Genomic DNA, 26,039 nt, shown 5'->3' with positions numbered 1-26,039 from the left:
TTCGTTACGCCGTTCCGGTCGCATTGATCTGCTACAATGAGCGGCCGCAGAGTGCTGTCCGACCATCGCCTCTGCGCGAGCGCACCAGGCGGAGGCCGCGCTACATGTACGCATGCCCGTTCCATAGCGCATGCATACGCACGTACTCACACTCACTCACTCACACTCACTCCTAGTACCAATCAGGTCCAAACATTACATGTATGGACCTCATAGGCGACAATGTGTTAAAAACAGGTTAGAAGTAGAACCGTTACTGTTTCCTGCACCCAAGTATGATATTACTCCCTAAATACGATTTTTTTTCTCGTTTGTTTTTAAAAGATTGCCCATTAAATATCATCTTATTTCTACTTAAAATTTAATAAAATAAAGGGAAACTTACATTTGAGTCCTTTTTCGATCTTTTCTTGGCAGTCAGTCCGGTCACCGTCGAGTGCGATCAAAGCGGTATGAAGCTGATTTTCAGATCACGTGATACGTGTAGTCATCACCTGATCTATCGACTATCCTTTTTTAAAGACCGCAACAATTATAAATTTTATTATAAAATATATATAGAATAAATAATTGCATGATATTATATATATCTCTACAATTAAAAATATTTGTGATATAAATTTAATATTTGACGTAAAAATCGCTATTTAACAAAATATTTATTAAAATATAAAAAATAAAACAAAATAAAAACGCCTTGGACACAGTGCTAAAAACCTAACGATTTGGCCGCGTTGTTAACAACTATCGTAAGGGGCGCTCTATTTATAAATAAAAAAGAATGTACAGCTGTCTACCGCGACGTGGTTTGTCGCAAGATTTGGGACAAATCCGTGGGAATTCTTGAGAAAATACATCAAAAGAACTGGTGAGTACCGATTAAACATTATCAAAGTAGTAAATAGGTTATACATAACTTGTAGATATATATTTTAAATTGATATTGATGCTTAGTTCCAAGCTAGGGCGGCCCAAATGTGCGTGAGTGGAGTCCCAGTTTATTAACACGGGTAAGTATTGGGGTGTCGCCTAGACTAGAGTGCTCACACTCTGGCGATCTGTTCCAAGGACCCCCGTTTTCACAAACATTTAGTTACGAAGCCCGTTCCGAGGACCCTCCTTTTTACAAATACAATAAGCCCGCTCCAAGGCCCCCGTTTTTTGTCTCGCCCGCGGCACACTCCCACCACTTTTTTGGTCGAGTGCCCCCCCTCCCCCGGGGTAAATTAAAATGTCAGAAATTGTTGAATAAATCCCCAGAAACGACGGTTATTCCTGTATAGGAAATGTTTTATCTGGACTCCAGGAATCTCAAAAGAAGTGGAAGGATCAGCTCATAGAGAGAGTTTCATGCTTCGTGCCTTGATTTTCCCGTGCACGGCGGCATGTAAAATTTGTAATTTGAGAATTTTTTTTGAGAGTGGATGTGATGATGTAAACTCAACTCAACACAAATAACTACCAACGGGACTACACAATACCATAGTTTACGCGTGAACACAAATCACAATCACAGACAGATGCAAACGCAAATGCACGAAAGTATGTTGTCAATCCCTCACCTCTGGATAAGTTGCAATTAGCTTACTTAGTACTTCAGAATTCACACAGTAAAATCCAAGAAATAAATATAAATCCTTTTGTAATCATCCAAAATTTTCGACGGTCAAAATGAGATCTCGGCAGAGTCAGACGTTCATTTCACTCTAATCAATATCACAATAATCAAACTTTTGAATATTCATGAGCTACACAGGTATGACGTCACTGAACACTGCTCGTAGTTTATTGTTGCTGAGTGACTTGATCAACCTTAGATATTCTGTTCGTCAATTATTGATTTATTCTTTAAGAATGTCTTATAAACGCCCCAAAATAGAATCAATAAATGTCCAAGGCATATGCCAGAATTCATGTTTGTAACTAAAGAATGCAAGAGCTGGAGATCGGATTTGCAACTTCTTCTAAATAAATAGATGAAATATAGCCCGAGATGAATATTGAGAATTCATATTTCCCCAAAATTTGTTAATTACCACAACATTGAGTCGATCATTGGTTCCATGGGGTTCCGTGATGGATATCAGATTTTAAAAAGACAATTTTCAGGAAATATGCAGATGAGGCCCGGGCCCTATAGTTGATGATATGCTATAATATAGCTCATCTTTTATTTTGTAGGGGCAGGGGGCGGGGAACTCGCGCAGAACCATGCGTACAGTTTATACCAAAGGTTTATTATTACCCGAACCGTGAAGGCAACCCCCGGACTATACCCCCCCCTCAGTGTACCGTCTGATGGTCAGGTTGGCCAATCTGCACCCCGATCTGCACACTTGTTGTGACAGTTTTCATTCAAGATCATAGGTTGATGTTGAATTAGATCCCATATAGATGATGCTGGAGAAAATTGGACCAGCTTTCCCCTGATTGGAGACTGTACGGGCCTAATGGATATATTCTAGATTGTGCATGACCCTTAAAGATTAAATTATATTTTAAACCCGGGGGGGGGGGGGGGGGGGCACTTCCATTGACGAGTGGATACCATGCGTGACCAAAAAAATAAAAAAAACACGGGATCTCTTTTTCAAGATAGGGCACGTTACGTACGTAACGTAATAAGGGTGTCAAAACACTAAAATAGCGAAAAAGGGTATATTTCGCTAGGAAAAATACGTGTTTACGGTCCAATTTGCGAGGGTATAACCCGTATAAAGACTAAAATATCTTATTTTCCCCCAACACTACGTGTTTAGGGTCCGTTTTGAGCGAGGAGTGCATGTGGGGTAATACTAAACACAATGAAAGTAAAGGTAAAGCAGACGTCCGTGATCACGTTGTATTTGTTTAGGAAATCACTTCAGGGAATACTTGTCAAGGGTACCGTTTTGTTTCAAATACTTGTTAAAGATCAAGTCCACCTCAGAAAAATGTTGATTTGGATCCATAGAGATAAAAATCAGACAAGCATAATGCTGAAAATTTCATCAAAATCGGATGTAAAATAAGAAAGTTATGGCATTTTAAAGTTTCGCTTATTTTTCACAAAATAGTTATATGCACAATTTAGTCACAGGTCACACTGATGCAAATGAGAGATTCGATGATGTCCCTCACTCACTATTTCTTTTGTTTGAATTATACAATATTTCTATTTTTACAGATTTGACAATAAGGACCAACTTGACTGAACCATAAAATGTTAAATGATGGTAATTCCACAAGTTCAGGGAGAAATAAAACATTGTTTCACAATGAGGAGAAAATTAGAACATTTCATAAATTATAATAAAATATATATAAAAAAACAGTGAGTGATGTCATCAGTTCCCTCATTTGCATATACCGGCCGGGATGTGCATATAACTTTTTTTGTGAAATTAAGCGAAACTTTAAAATGTCATAACTTTTTTTATTGTACATCCGATTTTGATAAAATTTTCAATGTTATGTTTGTTGGATTTTTCTCTTTTTATTCAAATCATCTTTTTGTTGGGATGGACTTGGTATGTCTGTCAAGGGGTGCATTTTCAGAACATGGAAAATACTTGTTTAAGGTAATTATTTAAACCCCAGTCACGCATGGTATCCACTCGTCAATGGAAGTGCCCCTCCCCCTCCCGGGATTTTAAATTAGAACTCCGATATTCTTCAAAATGACATCGAATGAAGACTTTCAATTATAATCCTGATGTATGAGGGCGCTAGACCTCATCTGTTCTCAGGGCTAATCACTGATCTATGGCGCCGAGTCGCCTGGAGAGTTACTTGAACGGATTTGTCGTATGTTGTGTCATGTTTTTACTGCCGATAAAGTATGTTTTACCGATCAGGTACCATAGGAACTTTGCTTCAAAGCCAATCAAAAGTAAGGAAAGAAGTCAGATCTGACAATATGTTGGTGAAACGCCCCCCCCCCGCTCAAAGAGATCACAAGGCAGCATAATTATATTTAGTTTCACAGGTCAGGAGATAATTGAACATCTTAAATGAACTATACGTCATAAACATACATATCTCTGAGGGATAATTTCAAATATAATTTAATATTTACAAGTCTTAAGAACAGCATGCTTATAGAACTGACTTTTTAAAAATAAAAATAAAATTTTTGATAAGCACTATTAAGAAATATATATAATGGCAACTCCTACAATTTTTTAAAAATAATTTTTGATAATTATGATACAAGCTGAACAAGATAGAGGTTGTGAGGAAGAAAAAGAAAAAGAGAGGGGGAGAGAGAGAGAAATGATTGAAGGGATAAGGGAAAAAGGGGGATAAGGGGCTAAACTATTTATCTAAAAACAACAAAAAAGAACTTATGAAATGGACACCAAAAAATATGTGCAGAAATTTGTAAACGTATTAAAGCTCATAGACTAAATTTTCAAATGACAAAAGGAAATCTTCAACAAATTCATGTAAGTGAGCAATATTGATTTTGTAAAGGGTATGAAAAATACACACACTCACTTTCATATATACACACATATCCACAGGCAGTCATACATGCTTATGGCATTAATCATGGACAGAGAGCCCCCCCCCCAAAAAAAAGCTGTCATAATGCAGAAAAGTTGGGACACACACTCATATGTCTGTGTGTAATAATTTGCCAGTAACCGAGGACATAAGGGGTTCATATGAATTTTCATCAAAGTATTTTAGCAGCATTACCTATATTCAATTTGAGAGGCTCAAAACAAGGACCATCCCCGATTTGATAGTGTTCTGTCATACTTGTGTCCATGGTTGTTGGCAATTACCAACACACATACACAAAAAGCCAAAAAACGGATACAACGATCATCAAGTATTCTTCCTGTAGGTTCAAAACTGGCTATTCAACACTAAATATGCCAGGGAAATTGCAGTTCTAAGGAATTGACATTAACTTTTATAGTCCGGTCTGTTAGCGTAAAAAATGCCCTACTTGTGGACACGGTGGACAAAAGCATGATTTTTTCTCCAGACCTTTGTTTATGTATAAGAATTAAGAATGGGGTATGCTCCAAAAAATCTGGCTGCAGGAACAGAGAAAAAATGGGTGAAAATGTCAGAATTTATGAGTTTAGATTTGTCTGATATATAGACTAGCGCTAGTGCAAAACTCAATAGCAGTGCATTATTTTGCATTGGATTAGTTCTTGAATTCAGACCCTTTTTGAACAGATCTTCTGTTTGTCCTCGCATCTCAATGAACCAAATATCTGAATGCAGATGCTAACCAAGCCAAAGGGTGGCAGTGGAGGGTGTTGAATGTTGGTGTGTATGTACATATTTTGGTCTTGGGGTAAAGATGTGCAAGACACATTTTATTGCATGTGTTGGAAATTGTGTTGCCATGGTAACAGTGTATTACTGGCAAAATAAGGTAAAAATCTTGCAGTTAGAACTACTTCCTCTGTTTTTAACCGATTCTCATGAAATTTGGCGCACACATTGGTCTTGAGGTGAAGATGTCTAAGACACATTTTTGTGTGTCTTTCAGAAACCTTGTTGCCATGGTAACAACATATTATTTGTGAAAATTTGGAAAAAACTTACAATTCAACCTGCTTCATCAGTTTTCAATCAATTCTCATGAAATTTGGCACACACTTTGGTATTGAAGTAAAGATGTACAAGGCAATTTTTGTGTGTGTTTCAAAAATTGTGTTGCCATGGTAACAACATATTATATGGCAAAATTTAGGAAAAAATCTTGCAATTTGAACTACTTCATCATTTTTTTTGTTTTGAACCAATTCTCATGAAATAATTATGGCTCACACATTGGCCTTGAGGTAAAGATGTGCAAGAACCTTTTTTTTTGCATTTGTCAGAAAGTGCATTGCCTTGGTAACCATATATAGCCAGAAATATGGGGAAAACTCACTGTGGATCTATTTCTCAGTTTTCAGCCTTTGCTCATAAAAGTTGACACAAATATTTATTTTGGGTAAAGATTCATATTCAGTGTTAAAAGGAAATCCAGCCTTGGTCATAATGTTGTGTGCATGGAAAAGAAGAAAAATAAGAATGGTGAAAGTTTGAAAGAAATCGGACAAGCAAAATAAAGTCATGGCTGCTTTAAAATTAATATCCCCAAGGCTACTAGTACATGTATGTAGAATTCAAATTGGGTAAGTAAATTATGACAAGGGGTGAGGCTGCAAGGATAACTTTCCCATAAGACTAGTACTTAGTTATCAAGATTTTTGGTTTTCTCCTAAATCCCTATTCCATTGGGGGCATAATATAAACCTGGTAGTATAATGTTTTATGTCCTCATGAAAGAAAGATATAATTTGAAGTAAAACTTTTGAAAAAAAGAAATTTTAGCCAATTAATTATTCCAGTACATGGAAGAGTGGTCCTTGCCTTACATCACTATGACATCACATATGCTGTCAATTTGAAGTCTTCATGGGTATAGTGATTACCAATGTTTACAACTTTTATATTCACAACTTTCTTATGGTTTGTCCGATATTGATCAAACTTTGACCTATAAACTTGTCTGATTTTTCATTTTCCTCTAAAAACAAGTGTTTATTTGGGTCGGATTCCCCTTTATAACGTCATATAATAGCGCAGGGTATTAATCACCTTTAAAATTATTTGTAGGTTCTTTTTGGGGGGCGGAGAAGGTCCTTAAAACTGACAACATAAAAATACAGAAGGTTAAAGGCCATGACCATTAGGAATTTAAACAGTCTTAAAAAAACACCCCTTTAATTTTTTTTTTTTTTGGGGGGGGGGCTTTAGAAAATTGCCACATAAAGAGTAAAAGGAAATTATTACGAATAGGAACTTAACCCCCCCCCAAAAAAAAAGGGGGGGGAGAAAAATCCTTTACACTTCAGCGTATTAATTTAAAGCCTAAAACATTCTGCTTTGAAAAAAAAATGTTTCCGGTGTCCAATTAATCAATGTTTTATTTATCTTCATCTACTCAGTCTTTGTTCATTTCAGTTCCTACTCTGACTGTCTTTCATCACTCTTTGCACTTTTGAGCTTTAACATACCTTCTTGTTTTGTTTCCTCTCCCCCTCCCCCCCCCCCCGCCCCTCTTTGTCTTCCTGTCTAAGTACATTTTTCTTTGCTATTTTAATTCATTATTATCTAGCAACAATTATTCCATTATGTATGCTTACACCTACACCGAAATATAATAGCATGACATTTATTTTTTGTTCTTCATAATCTTTTAAAATCCAGTTTGGCTACACTCTGTCGATACTATTAGCGATATTTAATGTCTAGTTTAAAGAATTGAATAAATTACTGTCATGATATTATATTTTGGTGAAGGTACATCAAATTCATATAAACAAGGTTGCAGCATTCAGAATGGAATAACTGTTGCTTGACATTTCCGAAAATCCTCTGTGAAAATTTTAGTTTTATCACTGAGTTTTCCCATTCCTGCAGTAACCACCATCTGAAAGGGATATGACTAGAATATAATTATATGTAGAGAAATAAAAAAGTTTCTCTACATATAATTATATTCTAGTCATATTCCTTACGTAAAGTTTGTCTTTACTCCAATGGAAAATTATTTGCATTTGTTTTTATGACAGTCAGAGTTTGCATCCAACAATTTTGCTTCTGAAACATAATATTCATTTTTTGACAATGGGAGATGTAGGATGTATAAAGCAGGGGCTGTCACAGAAATATACTGACAAATTAAATGAAAGAAAATATAAGGCTAAAATCTATTGTGCACATATGTGTTTTTGTATATATTTATATTTCTATCAATATTATGATTATGACATGATTAAAGGTACACTTTAAAATATGTCATAAAAAATATACTTGGAGAGAGAGAGGAAACAGAAGGAGATGGTATGGTGAAGCTCAAAATCAAGAGTGATTTAAAAGTTAAAAAGAAAGAGTAGGAACGGAATATCATGGACCTACTACACATATGAATATGAATAAAAAACTGAGTATGATAATATAAATAAACAATGGTTAATTGGGTACCGTAAACAATTTTTTTATCAAATCAGAATGCATTAAACTTCAAATGAATGAAGTGCAAAGGACTCTTCTTACCTTTTAGGGGGGGGGGGCATTTTCTGCTAAAAAATATATCAGCCCCCTATTTTTCGGGGGAGATTAAGTTCCTAGTCATAATCCTTTAACTTTTATGAGGTCATTTTCTAAAGACCCCCACAAAAAAGAGTAATGTCTAGCTTTAAAAATGCAAAGACCCCTGAGGGGCAAAGGTGTAGACTGGTTTGAGCATGGGGAGGTAGAACTACAAGTGATATGGGGAGGGGTGAACATCTTGGGGAGGTGGAACTAAGGTTTGGAAAATCAGCTTTTGAAAGTAGAAGGGGTGCATATTTCGTTTTGCTTGCCAGTGTTGGAACTCCTCTGCCTCAGCGGAAGGTTTCACATTCACCCAGTGTACCTCAAGCCTATGCCTTGAGAGAATGTGTTTTTTAAGAGTGTTTATCATTTTTATGTTTCTAATGGCCAGCACCTTTAACCTTTATTTTGATGTCAGATTTTAAGGACCAATCCCGCCCCTCCCCCCTAAACCTAGAAATATTAATGAAGGTGATTAATACCCCCACACTCTGGCGTGAACATTTTAATGCACAGAAGACATTTAGAATTTGATATGAATCTTTACCCCAAGATGAATATTTTTTTCAAACTTTGATGAGCACTGACTAAAAACAGGGGAAGTAGTTTGATCCACAATGAGTTTTCCTGCATTTCTGGCTATCATAATGTGGCTACCCTGGCAATGCACTCTCTGACAAATGCAAAAAAAAAGGTTCTTGCTCATCTTTACCCCAAGGCCAATGTGTGCGCCAAATATCACGAGAATTGGTTCTAAACTATTGAAGTAGTTCAAATTGCAAGTTTTTTTACCTAAATCTTGCCATATATGTTGTTACCATGGCAACACAATTTCTGAAACACACACAAAAAGTTCCTTGTTCATCTTTACTTCAATACCAAGGTGTGTGCCAAATTTCATGAGAATTGATTGAAAACTGATGAAGCAGGTTGAATTGTAAGTTTTTTCCCAATTTTCACCATATGATATGTTGTTACCATGGCAACAAGATTTCTGAAAGACACACAAAAATGTGTCTTAGACATCTTCACCTCAAGACCAATGTGTGCGCCAAATTTCATGAGAATCGGTTAAAAACAGAGGAAGTAGTTCTAACTGCAAGATTTTTACCTTATTTTGCCAGTAATACACTGTTACCATGGCAACACAATTTCCAACACATGCAAAAAAATGTGTCTTGCACATCTTTACCCCAAGACCAAAATATGTACATACACACCAACATTCAACACCCTCCACTGCCACCCTTTGGCTTGGTTAGCATCTGCATTCAGATATTTGGTTCATTGAGATGCGAGGACAAACAGAAGATCTGTTCAAAAAGGGTCTGAATTCAAGAACTAATCCAATGCAAAATAATGCACTGCTATTGAGTTTTGCACTAGCGCTAGTCTATATATCAGACAAATCTAAACTCATAAATTCTGACATTTTCACCCATTTTTTCTCTGTTCCTGCAGCCAGATTTTTTGGAGCATACCCCATTCTTAATTCTTATACATAAACAAAGGTCTGGAGAAAAAATCACGCTTTTGTCCACCGTGTCCACATAATTTCGCTAACAGACCAGACTATTAGGTGTCATATGTATTAAGAGCTAACAATAATACATGCTTACAACTCATTCAGTCAAAAATTAAAAAATGCACTTACTGATATATTTAGCTGGGTTTTTTTATTGAGACAGTTACCACTGATTCATAGGAACTGTAACATAACATTTCTTTCCAAAGCAGATACAAATACTTTGAATATATATTTGTATATTTATATTTAATTTATATACATTGTACAGACACATTGGCTTGAATTCACAAAACTCAATCCTAGGTTTTTGCACACACACTGAATGTGATTCAACTTCTTATTTTCTTTAGGTGCCCACAAGAATTTACATTTATTTGCTCTTATTTAGATATATATTATAAAACCTAGTTGGAGGTTTGAACTCCTTTTTCATGGATTCATGCCATTTGATGGTATTCTCAAACTGATCAAGTTCTCACTTTTATGGAATGCTATATTTAATTTTTCTTTCCAGGAGTTAATTGAATTTAATTCCATACTCACATTCCTTCTCATTTAATTGAAAAATTAAGTTTTTCACCACAAGAAAAAAAAAGTAGTTGGTAAATGGTACGGCAACAGGTACTTCATAGCAGTGTGGTTTAAGTTAACCTAAAGTTGACAGGATAAACACTACATGATAATACCAAGAATTGAATACAACCTGCGATTCACACAAGGTGGTTTTGTTTTAATAAAACACTTTATATACACTCTGCATACGGACGGATATAGTATTCTACAGAACCTGCACAAACAAACGATAAAATTCTCATTGATTCAATAATATACCTTCTCCCTGTAAATAACACAAAAAAGAGCAATATCTGCAGAATTGGAGACACAAGGAAAAATCTTCAATTTCAATCCTATACATATCTACAGATTATGAGATGACTGTCCAATTCCTATTTAATGACATGAATTCAAATCCAAGAAAAACGTGCTATTCCTGGCTGTAGGATGCCACAGAAGTAGTCAACTTGGGATTCATTGTTGAATAGAAATCTGTCTTTACCAATTTTCTTTCTTGCAAAGTAATCAAAATGTACCAGTGAGTTAATACAAATAAGTAACAATTAATCATTGGCATCATGAGACTTCTAATTTAAATGAATAATAATTGGCTAAAAGTTCATATCATTCTAATAAAGGTCAATGCATATTGGTTATCCAAAAATTTACAATGAAATTAAAACATATCTAGCTAACATGTTGTACAACACACTTTCCTTGGACGGAAAAACAAAATCATAGTTATACTTGATTTGGCTTTATAGGGCTACCATCATAATACAATTTGTAAAAAAAAATTGATTAGCCTTCAGTATATCAACACATGAACCTATTTTGTGTGTAATTTCATTCTTTTAAAGTGTCTTTCAAACGCATTTTAGGAATTCATCAGATTAATCATTCTTACTGACATGTATGAACAAAATATTTTACACACAATAAATAAATGTTAGTCCATAAAATAATATCAGGATTAATAGAGGCAACAAAATACACATATAGGGTGAACAAGTAGTGCTTTGTACCATTATGCAAGGCCATGATGAATTTGAGTGAATTATCAAAATGATAATGAAATGCCTTTCATGTAAAATATAACGACAAGAATATTTTTTTTTCACGGCAGATTCTATGTGTTCTGAGACAAGGATCCTATCTAACTTATGTAAACCACATTACACATTATAAGCATGCAACCATAGAATGCTTTATGAGGATCTATTTTAAGTCCCATAATGGCAAAAATGTAAAATCCATGTTCTAAAATAGATTTGGTACATGTCTGTTTACTTAGAAAATTGGAATGACACTGTTTCAAGGCAAATATCATCTGAAGGAACACATTCTGTTGATGAAATGACTCAATCGCAAAACCATCGATTACTTTATGCTATCTGAGGTGATTTTCCTGCCGACATATGCATCCTACGGACTGGGTGGGCCTTGTCAATGATCGGCCTGGCGAGGGCCTCCTTCAACTTAGCCTGGTATTCGGCCTCTGTCTCCAGTCCTTGGAGGTATTCCCTGTACTCTTCATCTTTAGCCCTCTCTGTCTGTCTGTGGGTATAGTCCATCTGGCCCAGGAGGTCCTGTTCATAATTCTTGTTGGCGAGTAGGATTGAGGCTTGTTTCTCATCTTCGAGTCTCTTGTGTTCTTCCATAGCGGCCTGCATGGCTTCTCTTTCCTTCGCTAGCTCTGCCTGTGCATTGGCATTGACTGCCACTGTTAAAACAGAGGGGAAAATATTGATTAAAAAATAATCACAAGAGAATCAACAAAATTAATGTGAGGCTCTTTGGTACAATAGTTAGAATTATTTAACAGAACATACAAAGATTTTTTTTTTTTGGGGGGGATGCATTTAACCAGTATAAAATGTATCAAAGACTGCTCAAGGAAAGAGGTTGGATTGTTTATGACAGAAACCACATACTATATTGCTAAGAAGAAAGAAATTTGATTTACTTAGATACAATTTTCAATAGGTGAATAAATTTGGAAAATAGAAATCTAAATTTTCAATATGCAACATGTATTCATCCCAATAACGAAATCAATGTTTACAAGTTCTGCTACTATTAGTTCCTCCTTTCTTATGTTCTTCCCTTTATCTTCCCTCTGGATTCATTATTCTTAAAAAACATTACCATCACACTTTATAACTGTCACCATCCGCAACATCATCTCATCCACCCTCACCACCAAAGACTATCAATAAAGATAAGTTTTGCTTACATCTCTCCTCCACCTGCTGTCTCCTAATTGCAAGTACCTCTTCCATGAGCCTCTTACGTGCATTGCGTTCCTTGGCCCATTGAGTGAGTCTCTTCTGCCATTGTCTCTCAACCTCTGCTGATATCATGCGGTCAATCTCTGCTTCCCTCTCTTGCTCAAGCCTCATCTGCTCCTGGAGGTACCTGCGGTAACGTTGATCTTCCTCCCGCAATTCTTTCTGTATTGACAGAAGCAGCAAAGAGGTTTGATGAAAGCATATTCATCAATCATACAAAATAGAAAAGCTGGTATTGTATACTCATATGGGTTTATTTCCAATTCCTCTAATGCCAATTCGTCCAATTGCCAACTTGTCTACCATTTGGTCTATCAGCAGTGTGTCTACTCACCACAAGGACTACTTTCATTTTATAGTCTAATGCCATTCCGCCTAATGGTCCAATAGCCATTCAGTCCATACACCATTTGGTCTAATTAAACCAAAGTGTTAATTGTGCAAAATGAATGAAAAGAAAATGGGTATTAGACCAACTGGTTATTAGACGAAATGGTAATAGACGAAATGGTGATTAGACGAAGCAATGATTGGACCAAATGATTATTGGACCAAATAGTTGTTAGACGAAATGTTGATGGACGGAATGGCATTAGATGAAATGAAGGTAGACCATGTGGTGAGTGGACGAATTGGCAATTTACCCTTATATGATGTTAAGTTTCAAACAAGTGGAACACCTCTGGCAGTCTCGCCTGCATTACGCAATTTGATATAGCAGCTGCAGTGCTGCCTTTGAAAACAGCTAATGAATGAATATAATGTGATATGCGCTATACAAGAACTGTATTATTTCAACTATTCACTGAAGAAAACACTAATATGATAATAAAATATCATGTCCATTGACCCAAAATGACCTTTGACCATGATCATGTGACCTAAGACATGTGCAAAACAATCATTCATACTTAGATTACCCTTATGTCAATGTTTCATGAGCTAGATCCATAAACTTTTAAAGATATGATGCCAATTCAACACATATTTTGAACGCAGCCAGAGTTCATTAACCTTTGAATGACCTTTGAACTTGGCCAAGTTCCTGAAACGCACACAGGGTATTCAGGGATAAATTGCTGCTCTTATGTCCAAGTTTCATGAACTAGATCCATAAAATTTTAAAGTTATGATGACAATTCTTCAAAAAAAAAAAAAACATGGCCAAAGTTTGTTGACCCTAAGTGACCTTTGACTTTAATCATGTGACCTCAAACTCGCACAGGATCTTCAGTGATACACTATGACCCTTATGTCTTCTAAGTTTTATAAACTAGGTCTATATACTTTCGAAGTTATGACAACATTTCAAAAACTTAACCTTGGTTAAGATTTCGATACTGATTCCCCCAACATGGTCTAAGTTCTTTGACCCTAAATGACCTTTGACCTTGGTCATGTGACCTGAAACTCAGGCAGGATTTTTAGTAATACTTGATTAACCTTATGTCCAAGCTTCATGAACTAGGTCCATATACTTTCTAAGTTATGATGACATTTCAAAAACTTAACCTTGGTTAAGATTTTATTGTTGACGACGCCGCAGTCGCCGCCGCCATCGGAAAAGCGGCGCCTATAGTCTTGCTCTGCTATGCATGCGAGACAAAATATGAAGTTAATCAAAATATTTGCACCTCAAGGGCCCATTTCATAAAGGATTTACATTTATTTGTACCATGGTGGCAAAGTTACCATATCAATAAATCTTAATGAAATGGGCCCTGGCTCTTAAGTAGAATAAAGAAGGGACAAGGAGGTGAAAAGTAAGCTGCCGAGAATAGGACAAATGATCACATTTTCATGGTACATGTACTATCTAAAAAAATATTGAACTGAAAACAATGTCAATATAACCTGTATTAACCTCATGAGGAAATTTCATATCAGTTCCAAAAAGGTAGCCTAGCCACATTTGATATATTGTCCCAACTGTGTTTTATGTATTATCATGTCACAGCTTTCAATGCTATAGTGAAATAAACTTTGAATTGAAAATTGAATTGCAGCAAATCTTACAATCACTTGCAATTCTTTGGTTACAATTTCAGACTTTGTCTTAAGACTAAAGCGATATCAACTGCTAGCACTATCTTATCTTTAGTTTGGAAGGGGGGGGGCACTGATAACACAACTAGTACAGATGAAAATGTGATATTATTTACCACGATACAGCAACAAGTCAATGAGCGATGGATATAGCAATTAGATTTTGTGATATATCTATATTTACATTATCTTAAAACCTAGTTCAGATATGGTGCAACACAGTTTAGCAATACTTATCTTTGTGTCTAGGCATGGTGAGATGAACATCCCTGTTTGAAATAGTTATGAATGTGCAATATAAGCTTCTGCCCACCTCCCCCCCCCAAAAAAAAAAAAAAATTGTGCACAAAAGTTTTCATCACAATTTCTTTTTGGTAATATTAAGTAAGATTTATAGGGCTCTGCATACAATCAATTGGACCCGACTGTAAAACATGGGAGTTTTTGACGAAATGGTAGTCACAATAGCTGACCTTTCTCTGTGCAATCTCCATGGCTTCATTCCTGGAGTCCTCAAGGAGTTTCTCCAAGATCTTCATGTCAAGGGCTAACTCTTCTTGGACCTCCTTTGCCATTCGCTTGGCTTTGAGCTTGACATTCTGATCAAGACCAGCTCGCATCTCCTGTTGAAGGGCCCTCTTTTCCGCCAAAGCACGCTGCTCTTCCAGTTTTCTCAGTGCTGCCTCCTCTTTCTGAAGGGAAAAATGATCGATAAATCAATTAAGTTATTATTTGGGATTTATAGGCATGGTAAGTTTCTTTCGTCGAAAATTGTCAATGTTTTCAATCTTTATCAAATCTTAGCTCTATTTTTGTATGCTTTCTTGTAGTAATTAGAGAAATGTGCAGGATAAAAAACTTATTTAAACTATCTCTTACCTGGTTAATATTGAAATGATTTGAAATTTCTATATCCTTACTTGAATTTTGGATTATTATGTTTCATTGTATGACGATCTGCTGCTGCATTACTTTATGAATAATATCAGTAGCAATGGACATAATCATTGAATCTACTTATTTGTTCTTACAAAAAGGCAGTGTACAGATGAATACACCAGGGTTCAACATTAGCAGTGGCACGGGGCAACCAAAAATGAGAGACGGGCCATCAAAATTCTGTACAAGTGGCCCAGTCAGGCTACCAAAGTTTTGATAAATTGTAATGTTTTCTATTGTTTTAGGGTAACCAAACTTGCTTTTCAGGCCACCAAGAATATGTTAATGATGATTTTGGTGGACCGGTTGGGCCACCAAGAATAAAAAGTTAGTGTGGAGCCTTGAATACACAGATGATTGACTTAAATATACAAAAAAATCTTATCTCCTTACTAGTAGAAGGCTGAGTTACATCAAATCATGACAAACTGTTATAAGTACATGTAAAACTAGATTTAATTTTAAAATAGTGAGCAAATTACCTTCTATTGTACAACAGTGATTTGCATCAAATACGTAGTCCCTATCCTTTTCTTATTATACACTTCGGTGACAATCCTTACCCTAAGTCTGCCACCGTCAATCCTGAGCTGTTTTTCTTCCTGGCGCTTGGCCTCGATGGCAGCCATCTGCTTCTGCAAGACGCTCAACATCTCCATGTTTCTTGCGTGTTGGTCCTGGGCAATCTTCTCCTCCTTGTCCTCCTTGGCTAGCCTGTCCTTCTCCCACAGGTCCGCATACATGCGCTCCACCTCCTTCTCATGTGCATCCATGCGAGCCTTGGTCTCCAGCTGATGGCTACGGTCCATGCATACTTCATCCATATGTCGCCGGGTGAGGGTAGCCCTAAGCTCCTCACATTCCTCCCTGCAGAACAGAAGGTAAAGAACAATTTTATGCTCTAATTCATTGCACAAATAAGAAGGAAGCAAAAACTCTGGGGATATTTCACAAAGGTATTCCTAAGTTACAATGACTGTAAAAGTCCAACACGATGTCAATTTGATTTTAATAAAAAGCAGAAAATATATTGCAAAGGTTCCAGTTCAAAGTGTTCTGCTAATTTGGCATACACTCATGCCTACATAATGTCATACTTATCTTCATTTGCATATAAACAGTGTTATAGTATTCCATACTTGACATTGATTGAATCAATTATAACTCTGAGGAGCAAAGTCTACAGTGCGTAAATATTAAAAAAAAGTTTACACTTTGAAAAAGCCCTGGGAATTGAAAAATATACAACATGTGGTTAATTTGTGTCAAGGGGAAAGGGCAAAATCAAACTTACCCTGCGAAACATTTCTCATACATTTCCCTTGCACTTTTAGTCAATTGAAATAAAACAAATACATTCAAGCATTTTGTAACAATTTTGCCACCCAAAATAAAATTTCAACACTTGTAAGCACAACCTTTACCTTTTTGTTCCAGCTGGATCTAAGGACATAACTGAATATGAACAAATGTTTATATCAGAAATCTCCAGCATTTTTTCACTAAGTTATTTATCATTTAAAGTGGGTTTACATTTCATTTTTTATTTAATTACTTGTTTCTCCACACTTTTCCCAAGCTTGACAATGATAACAAAATGAAAATCAAGCCTAAGCCAATTCATGTAAATGACAGCTCAGTGTAAAGCAAATATCGTCACGACGGCCTCGGTGTGTGGGGGAGCGGGGTGGGGCGCAATGCACCCTTCGAAGTGTTTTGAGCAAGGAAACACGTTAAAAAGGTAAAAGATATCTTCAAATCAATTTTACTAGCTAAATTACATGTGTTCTTCATGATTAAGGTCTACTTTTATTCGCATAACTATTTCAATGTTCTGCGCAAATCATTTTTCACTATTTTTTCAAAAGTGGTGCTCACTCAAGCGGAAATATTTTTCGACAATTATATCGTCATTTGCTTAAATGGATCTGCACCAATGTTAAAATGTGGAAAAATCACCAGGATATTACCAATGTATAATTTTATAGTGTAAACTTTTTTTTGATACACACTGTAGAACTTGGAATCACCTAAAATGTGGAAAATCTTAAAAACTTAACCAATACATAAAGATACGAGTTATTTATGATGCTGGGGCAAAGACATATACCTCCATCTCTGATCAAGTTTTTCTGCAACGATCTGTAATCTTTCTTTCTCCCTTTTCTCCTTCAGAAATTTTGCCCGTTCCCTCATCTTTGCTTGTCGTTCCAAAAGTGTTTCTTGACCTGCTTCCATCTCGACCAGGTATTGATCATTTTCCTCTGCTAGCAGTTCTCGTAATCTGAGAAAGAATGAAAAGTACACAGATTATATCACAGAGAAATCATATGGTTGTGACAGCATACTACACGTTTCCCCATTTCACAGTATCAAAATAGTTGATGATGTGAAGGGGGAGGATGTAAATAATACATATGGTCATTTTCACAATATATGGTGTAACTCTGAAATTTCAATGTTTTTATCTGTAGCATTCTCATAAAGCCACATAATTTGAAGATGCTTTGGCATATGAGTGACCTCAATGAGTGCTACCTCGGGTAGCATAGACATCTTCACTCATTACTTCGTTCAATTTTGGCAGGCACATAAGTACCCAAAGTTGCACCTTTTTTGTGTACATAAAATACATAGACTCTTTTGTAATGCCCTGTATTATTTCTGGAATGTTGAGGATTACTTTTTAATATGCAGAATGTGAAGTCAGATGTTCAATGAAAAATACCAGATAGGTTATTAGTGTGACTGCTTCTTTATTTTTTAGAACAGGGTGGTCTAATTTGTTGTTTCGGAGGCTTCATTTTACGTTAACATTAGCTAACAAACTTTGTATTCCGAGCAGTGGTTAAAAAAAATAAAAATTCTGCTCCCTAGGACCTTTATGCAACATTTGAAGTATAAACTTCCAAATAATAACAAAATATATATTTGATCACACTTCTTTTTACAATTTTTACAAAGCCTAACTGATGAAGGTAAATTTTCCGTTAACTGTTTTGAAGCCTCCGAAACAAACTTTACAGACCGCTCATATAAATATGAACGAAGGAACTTGACCAATCAATACATCACATTGTAGTATCTGGACACCTAGTTCACCTGTCAATAAATAGCAGAGATATTCCTTGCTGTTTGAAAATAAGAGATGATACAAACTTTCCGTTAACAGTTGAAGCCTCCGAAACACATGAAGCCTCCGAAACAGTCAAATCACTTGTTTTGATTTTTTTGTTACTTCAATCAAAAATTTTCAGGTTAAATCTGTATTGTAATCATATGTTATGATGTATAGACTGGCCTCAGGTAGAAATTGTATGTATATCAATTCAATTTTTTTCAGAACTCGCTGATCACATAAAAATTCTGTTTCGGAGGCTTCAAACATCAGTTAACACATGTTTTTTTGTTATTCTGAATTCATAGATAAGAGAGTGTTCACATTTTAAATTTATTTTGGTTGGTTTTGATCTACTAAAGAACAGAAACATATTTCATTTTATGAATTAATAATATTTTTTAAGTTATACCTGAGCTAAGTATTTGAGATGGTATTTTCCACTCATAAAACATGCATTTCCCTATTTCTAACTCAGAATATATAAAAATTACACATTAACTAAAAGAAAGAAAGTTCACACATATAAACCATGTAACATTGTAATATACAGTGGCTCAAAATAAAGCTCTGCATTTTCCCAAATTAACAGGCATCCTAAACTTATGTTAACACTTGTTTCGGAGGCTTCAAAGAAGAGTTAACACCGCCAGTATTTTGTGTTATTCCAATGTCCTGGATAAGAAAAATTTGGCATTTTTTCAACAGCACGTTTGGTTTTGATTTCTAAAATTACAGGAATGAGCATGTCTTCATCAGATTTTCATATTTTTAATGATATACAAAAGAACTTGTATTTGTGATTCAATTTTACAGTTGTAAACATGTGTTACCCTCTATCAAATTCAGGTTTCTTTATTGTTTAGATACGTGCATACTTACACACATGCGCACAAATATACAATGTAATATTTAGGAACAATTTAGGAACACTTTAATATACAAATATTTAAAATTAATCTTTGCATTTTCTCAAATATCAAGGCATCTGAGACATGTACATGTAAATTCTCGTATGATTCAGAGGCTTCATTCTCTTTGCCATATACCATTATAAGTTTTAGGCTTAAAGGAAACTTTCTTAAATTACTTTCTGTGACAGATGTATTGCAATCTGTTTGCCTTGAAGGATTTTCATTTCAGTTGAATTTATACAAAAGCTGCTCACAATTTTGTCTCATACTTAGATTTCAATTGCCAGGTTGTCTCTACAAAAATATTAAGTTTTGAAAGGTATATTTAGATGCAATTTAGAATGTGATTTGATATGATTTGTTTATAAATACTTTATGTACAGCTTATGATGTATGTCTTCATTAAGAAAAAAGGTGGGAAGAAATCCAAGTGCCAAAGATGACAAAAGATCAAGATGAAAGCAAAGCATGATTTAAAACTTAGATATTGAGAAAATAACTAACTAAATCCTTGAGAAGACTGTGTTGACAATAATGTCCTATGATTAACAATTTTTTTCAACTATAATTTGATTAATTTTATGAGCTTGAGCTCTAGGTAGGTATAGGTGGATAGTTAGTACTTTTGCCATAAATAGAATTACCCTAACACCATTCACTACAAGTGATTCCAATACCAACCATGTACATATAACTTACATGTATTGTATGTACTTTTTTAAACAGCTTGTTGTATAATGCAAAGTAAAGTGCTATTAAGTAAATCAGAAAGTGCAGTATCAATAATTGCACGTACATGATTGCTCATGGCTATGTTCCTAAACACTAAAGGCATATAACAAATTAATTGCCAACCAACTTTCTGCATTGAACTTAACAGATAATTTGGGATTTTTTTTAATAATTGGATTTAACATAACAATAAACAAGTGTTAAAATTTAAATAATCTGTTAGCTAAATGATGGAAAATGCAATATGTTAACATGTTTGAAGTCTCCGAAACACTCTGTGAACCCTAGCAAAGCCACTGAAACACAAGTTTCGGCATTTCATCACTTTGTTTATGCATCATAAATATTCTTTTCTGTAGTTAGATGTATTTCTATTACTATATTCCCTTTAAAGCTGAATGTTTACCTATCTTAGCAACAAGGCATTGGTCTTTGTGTAATAGTTAACATTCGTGAATTACATTTTCCCATTCACAAGACATTAGTTTGTTTGATTTTGTTTGCATTCAGTCTTATAACTGATATGCCATATGAAAAAGGTAGAGTTGTAAAAGTAATCAACTTTAATAAGGGACTTTTATAGTGCTAACATGACTGAAGTCTCCGAAACACATACTTTTGTTAACTGAAGCCTCCGAAACACACTTGTGAGAAATTTCCAACTTTCTTACTTGGTATCTGATTTCCATGGGATTTGTGTTAGTAATAAACATTCATGGAGAAGTTAATGTACAATAATTTTAGCTTTCCTCTTCCTCTTGGAAGACATGTAATTTTAAACACTTTGTTGTCAAAATCCAAATTTGTGATAAATTTCAAGAACTCATAGAAATTTTTACAAAACTAATAAAGTTTGATTCCAAAACTTTTAAAAACCTCAAAGAACATTTAATTTGTGAATAAAAAATGGCAAATGAAAATATTTTCCTTGAAAAAATTTGTCATTTTGGTAATAAAATCAAAAGACTGATTTTATTCATTTTTTTTTTCATTTTTCACAGTTGCACATAATTTTTTTCAGGTTTCTCAAGTAGATTAAGCTCCAGAACAGACAGAAATGAAGAATTAAGATATTTATTGACCTGTTTTTAGTAGAAATGTTTATGACAGTCCATTTTGAAATTTTGATCTTGAATTTTGAAAGTTACACCCTTGACCGTGAAAAGGACCATATATTTTGACCTGTCATTGTGATTCTTGAAAAAAATCTAGTAATTATATGTATATTGACTGCGTATTACAGATTTAAGAGCACCCCCCCCCCAGTTAACCAAAGGTATTTTCCTCCTCCTTATCATCATCTCTGTGGCTTCTTGTGATTAGAGCTAATTCCTGTCAGAATCGGCAATGACTATCACGGTTCTCCAAAACCAAAACTGATGGTGGAACTTTCTGGTAGGATCGTTTTTAGCACCCATCATGGAGTTTGCGCATGCCAACAGCAGAAATTCATAACATGTTGCATATATGCTTTTTAACATGTTGCTCCAGGCTTTAAATGTTTTTAGGGCAAGGCCACTTTTATATGTGGCACCTTCCATTTTACAGCACAAAGGGGAAAACTAAAAAAAATGAACCAAAATATCCTAGGCCAATGAAAGAGGCATATATGAACATGGCACATGAATTTACACAAAATACAAATTCTGGAGATATATTGTCAACAAGCCTTGAAATAAGCAGCTGCAGACCAGGGGCAATTTAAAAAAAAAATTGCCCCCGGCTCACAGGCTTTTTACAGGAACCGGGGGCAATTAAAAAAATATATATATAACGGTGAACCACACCGCAAATTTTTTTAAAGTAAGCGCAGCTCCTGCAATTTTTTAATTAGTACATGAATAGCATGCTAAGTATTAGGCTTATTCAAACATTTAAGAAATCAGATTTAAATGTTTAAGTGTGTTTTGACACCCTCACTCCACACCCCCTTTACAACAACACACACAGGCTTATTTATTTTTCATCTTTAATGAACCATGAACAATGAACCCCCCAAAAAAATCTAAATAAATAGAATAAAATAAAAATATAAAAAAAGAGAGAGATGGAGAAAGAGAGAATTCAGATCAAATAATAATAAATTTAGAAAAATAATTTTAAAGGTTTTTTTTCATGGTTAGAATCATGGGTGTGGATTGCATATAAATTATGTTAAAGAAATGAAATCAATATCTAACTCAGTCTATTCAAATTCCAGCACATGACATAGCCACAGGCTATGTACATGTATTGTAGGTTCATGTACCTTAAGTTTTTCACAAGTTATTTGAAAACGCAGATCTCCACAGAAAATGCCTTTCATTCTGGGAGAGTCTAAATTCGGTGAAAATGTATTCATTAATAACTTAAATATTGACAGTTTTCAAAAATTAACATGAAATCTAAACTCTATCTGAAACGGAAAATTACCATCACTTTGGCCATTACTGATAGAATTCTCACCCAGAGCTCTGGCAGAGAACATGAGCTCAAACTGGCTAGCTAACACCACACTCAAGTGCACAGCGTCCTCCTATTTTTTTTTTTTAGATGGAGCCTTGTTTGATGATTTATTGTCTGATATTTACCCCTCTCCAAGAAAGAAATTAAAAAGCTACAATTCACAACTATAAGCCAAGTGATTTTGGATTATTAAGGCTCCGTTTTGACAAGCAAAGTCGGCGACTGTGACTGAGGATAAAAGACTCGCACATCCTATGTGCTGTGAAGGGATTTATCTTCTGTGCAATTCGAATTGCTATATCGCAGAATTGTGATATCCCAACTGGAAATGTGTGCATTAGAAATTGCACATGGTGAAGTATGGAAAAACCGCTACCGGAAGCACCCGCGCACATGTATTACAGAAAAAAAAAAAAGACGGACGTAGCTCACTTTTTATGGTACAGAAAAAAAGACGCACTTGGCAATTTGAAACTGTGCTTATCGTAAATTGAGAGTTACTTGATTTTGGCTTTTCAGATATTTAAATTACATGTATGATATTGCTTCACTGCTCACTCACGGCAGGCGCAATTACCTGGAAAATAGTTGCGCCCGGTCGTCAAAATTTTGATGATTTTGGGGCTTTATGGGCGCAATTGATGTCTTTATGAGCGCGAATTTGCGCTCAGCGCCTGCATATTTCAAGGCTTGATTGTCAAGCCTACTAACCTCTGTCTTCTGTCTTCAAGTGTGAATTCTTCTTGCTGCATCAAACTTCGGACCCGTCTCTTGACTGTGTTTGACTGGATTCTCCGGTCTGTGATCTTCTCCCAGTCGTTCTTTAGGTCACACAGTGCATTATACTTTGTGACAGCTTCTGCTTCTTCCCGCTGGTCATCTCGTTTTCTTCTCTCCAGGATGAGGTGGTCTGGAGGAAGTTTGCTTGGCATCTTAGCTCTCTGTATAAAATATAGACACTCTGGTTGAGCTGGATACAATTTTCATGCTTTTAATAGAGATATGATAGGATGTTGAAAGTACACATGTATAATTACAAAATAATATTGTTCCAATTTCATTCTTCTATACATACCTTTGCCATGGCCAAGGATTCTCTTAAATATGAAATTAATGTTTTTGGATTAGCTTTTTCCTTCCATAAACAAACAGTAGGTCATGCTACATACTCAACTGAGATGTCGATTTCGTAAAGGGGGGAGTTGCGAGCGGGCTGGGCGGCATTTGAACTGAAATTTTGTCATTCGGAGTAATGGTATCTAGAGAACTGAAAATTAGGTCTGAAAAAGGTGGTCATCAAAGCGGCACGTCCCCGTACCAACAAAATATATGTGAGTCCCCCCCCCCCCCGGGGGCCTAACTCCTCATTTCATTTGTCTCCTTGCACTTGCAGTCTTTCCTTCATTTCATAGTCATATACATGTACATGTAGTGACTGATTTTATTACCGACCGGCCTTGAAGCCTTGTATTACCGAACGTGCGCATCATTCGCATCAGAAAATAATTTCATGTGCTCAAAATCGGAGAGGACCTTAAGGAAGTTAAGCCGTCGGTCCCCTGGTTGCTTGCTCACAGGCATTCGTGCTTTCTTAGCAGTCAGGTAAAAAACCTCGGTATAAGTATAACATAACAAAACTTTGGAAGATCCTCCTAAAGCCTAGGCTAAGGAACTTGAATAGAAAGATGATGAAAAATAGTAAAAAGCACATTTTTAAAGTATTTATATTCTCAAAATAATAAAATATTGTAAAAATAGCTCATCAGTGATTTTGTTGTTTTCTCAACTTTTCCCATAAACACATTTGGGAATACAATCAATACCATTTTCAAGTAACCAAAATATTTCACATGCGAAGCCGAAGTCTGAAGTGAAGAGGGGTCCGATTGAAAGCTGATATCGTAAAAAAAGAAAAACTATTTCGGCAATTTTTTTACAGATTTATTTTTTGTAAGTGTTTGTCTATTTATGGTGACAGTTTGGTGGATTTTATGAGAATATTGTGTTTCTTATAATTAAATTCATGAAAAGTGTTCGATGATACAATCCACTTCCATACTCACTATCGCTACAGAGTGGGGAGTCGGACCGGTGAACTCCCGGGTTCGGCGGGGTTTCTGTGCAGCCAGCATCTCGAAGGCGAAGAAGCCTCGGTTTCGTCAGCCCAAAATAAACGATGATCTCACACTTCTTGGGCGACAAAGCTGTCACTTTGGTTACTTGTTCCTCTCTTCAGTATTTTGTTGAATTGTCTGGTTAAATTTCAAATTGAAAATCACTATGATTATTTAGTAAAATAGTTGGCCAAAATAAGTAAGTTGTCCCAGTTCGTCGTCTCAAATTCGCTGCAATATAATCTCCGCACAAATAATACACACAAATTGGATTTGCGTGTATCGTACGTGAACCACATCACACACACCTAGCCTAACGTGCGCTGCATGCTAGCTGCGATGATGTTGTATGAGTGACGTCAGTTACTATAGCTACAGCAGCGAACTAGCTCGAGCTCTGTACTGTCTAGTCTTATCTGTGCAGATCTCGGGTACGGGATCAGAACGGGGAATAAAATAGAACTTATAATTAGAGGGGATCGAAGTCGGATAGGCAAATCATACCTACGTTACGTACATGTACAGGGCATGAATTATCATGGAAATAAAACGGAATATAGGCCTAATATCAAAACTAGAATTACATAATCGTAAGTTGAATTGATCAAGTAGGCCTACTGCTGCAATTTAAGACTATTAAAGGTATCGTTTGCGTGAAGATAAAATTGATAGACAAAGGACTAATTTGAATATACAGGGGCACTTTTCTATAGAAGCTAAAAGTGAAAACGCAAATTGAAACGCTTTGTTAAGCTCAGCCATTCAAGTGTTAACGATAAATGTGTAGGCCTTGCCGAATACCCCCATACAGAACTCAGGGGCGGCGGAACGGTTTTCAAAGTGGGGGGGGGGGGGGGGGGGGGCTGAGCCAAAAGTGGGGGGCTGACCTTGCAAAAACACCGATTTTCAAGAAAAAGGGTGGTTTTGTCAATCGCGGAGTCAAACGTATTTAGGGTATTATTTTTTCCGCAGCTTTTTTTTTCAAGACTAGCCCCGGGATTAAGCCAAACGTGTTAATTAGGGTATGTTTTTCCCTAAGCTTTTTTCCCGGGATTATTCTGGCGACAACTTGTTTAGTGGCCAAAATGTGTAAATAAAGCCCACGAAAAATTTGTTTAGGGGGTTATTTTGCACAAAGAGAAAAAACTCGTTTAGAGGGTGTTTGGAAATAATTGGTTACGCATGTGTATAGCAATACATTTGACCCCCCCCCCGGATCCAGCTCTCATATTTTATAGGAGGGGCGGAAATTTTTTTTAC

The 26,039-nt window shown here is 35.7% G+C and overlaps 1 protein-coding gene across 1 annotated transcript; it reads right to left on the bottom strand.

The window, feature by feature from the left end:
• Nucleotides 1-9,754: 9,754 nt before the first annotated feature.
• On the bottom strand, nt 9,755-25,197 carry LOC129260958 (cilia- and flagella-associated protein 53-like). Its single transcript, XM_054898974.2, has 7 exons — nt 24,729-25,197; nt 23,377-23,606; nt 17,567-17,740; nt 16,020-16,323; nt 14,991-15,209; nt 12,417-12,633; nt 9,755-11,903 (listed from the first exon to the last, which is right to left on the bottom strand). Exons 1-7 carry the CDS (start codon nt 24,795-24,797, stop codon nt 11,566-11,568), a joined length of 1,551 nt encoding a protein of 516 aa, XP_054754949.2. The 5' UTR covers nt 24,798-25,197; the 3' UTR covers nt 9,755-11,565.
• Nucleotides 25,198-26,039: the final 842 nt, after the last annotated feature.

The sequence above is a fragment of the Lytechinus pictus genome, unplaced genomic scaffold, assembly GCF_037042905.1.
Source record: "Lytechinus pictus isolate F3 Inbred unplaced genomic scaffold, Lp3.0 scaffold_19, whole genome shotgun sequence".
Lineage (NCBI taxonomy): Eukaryota > Metazoa > Echinodermata > Echinoidea > Temnopleuroida > Toxopneustidae > Lytechinus > Lytechinus pictus.
This window is presented reverse-complemented; position numbering and strand designations above follow the sequence as displayed.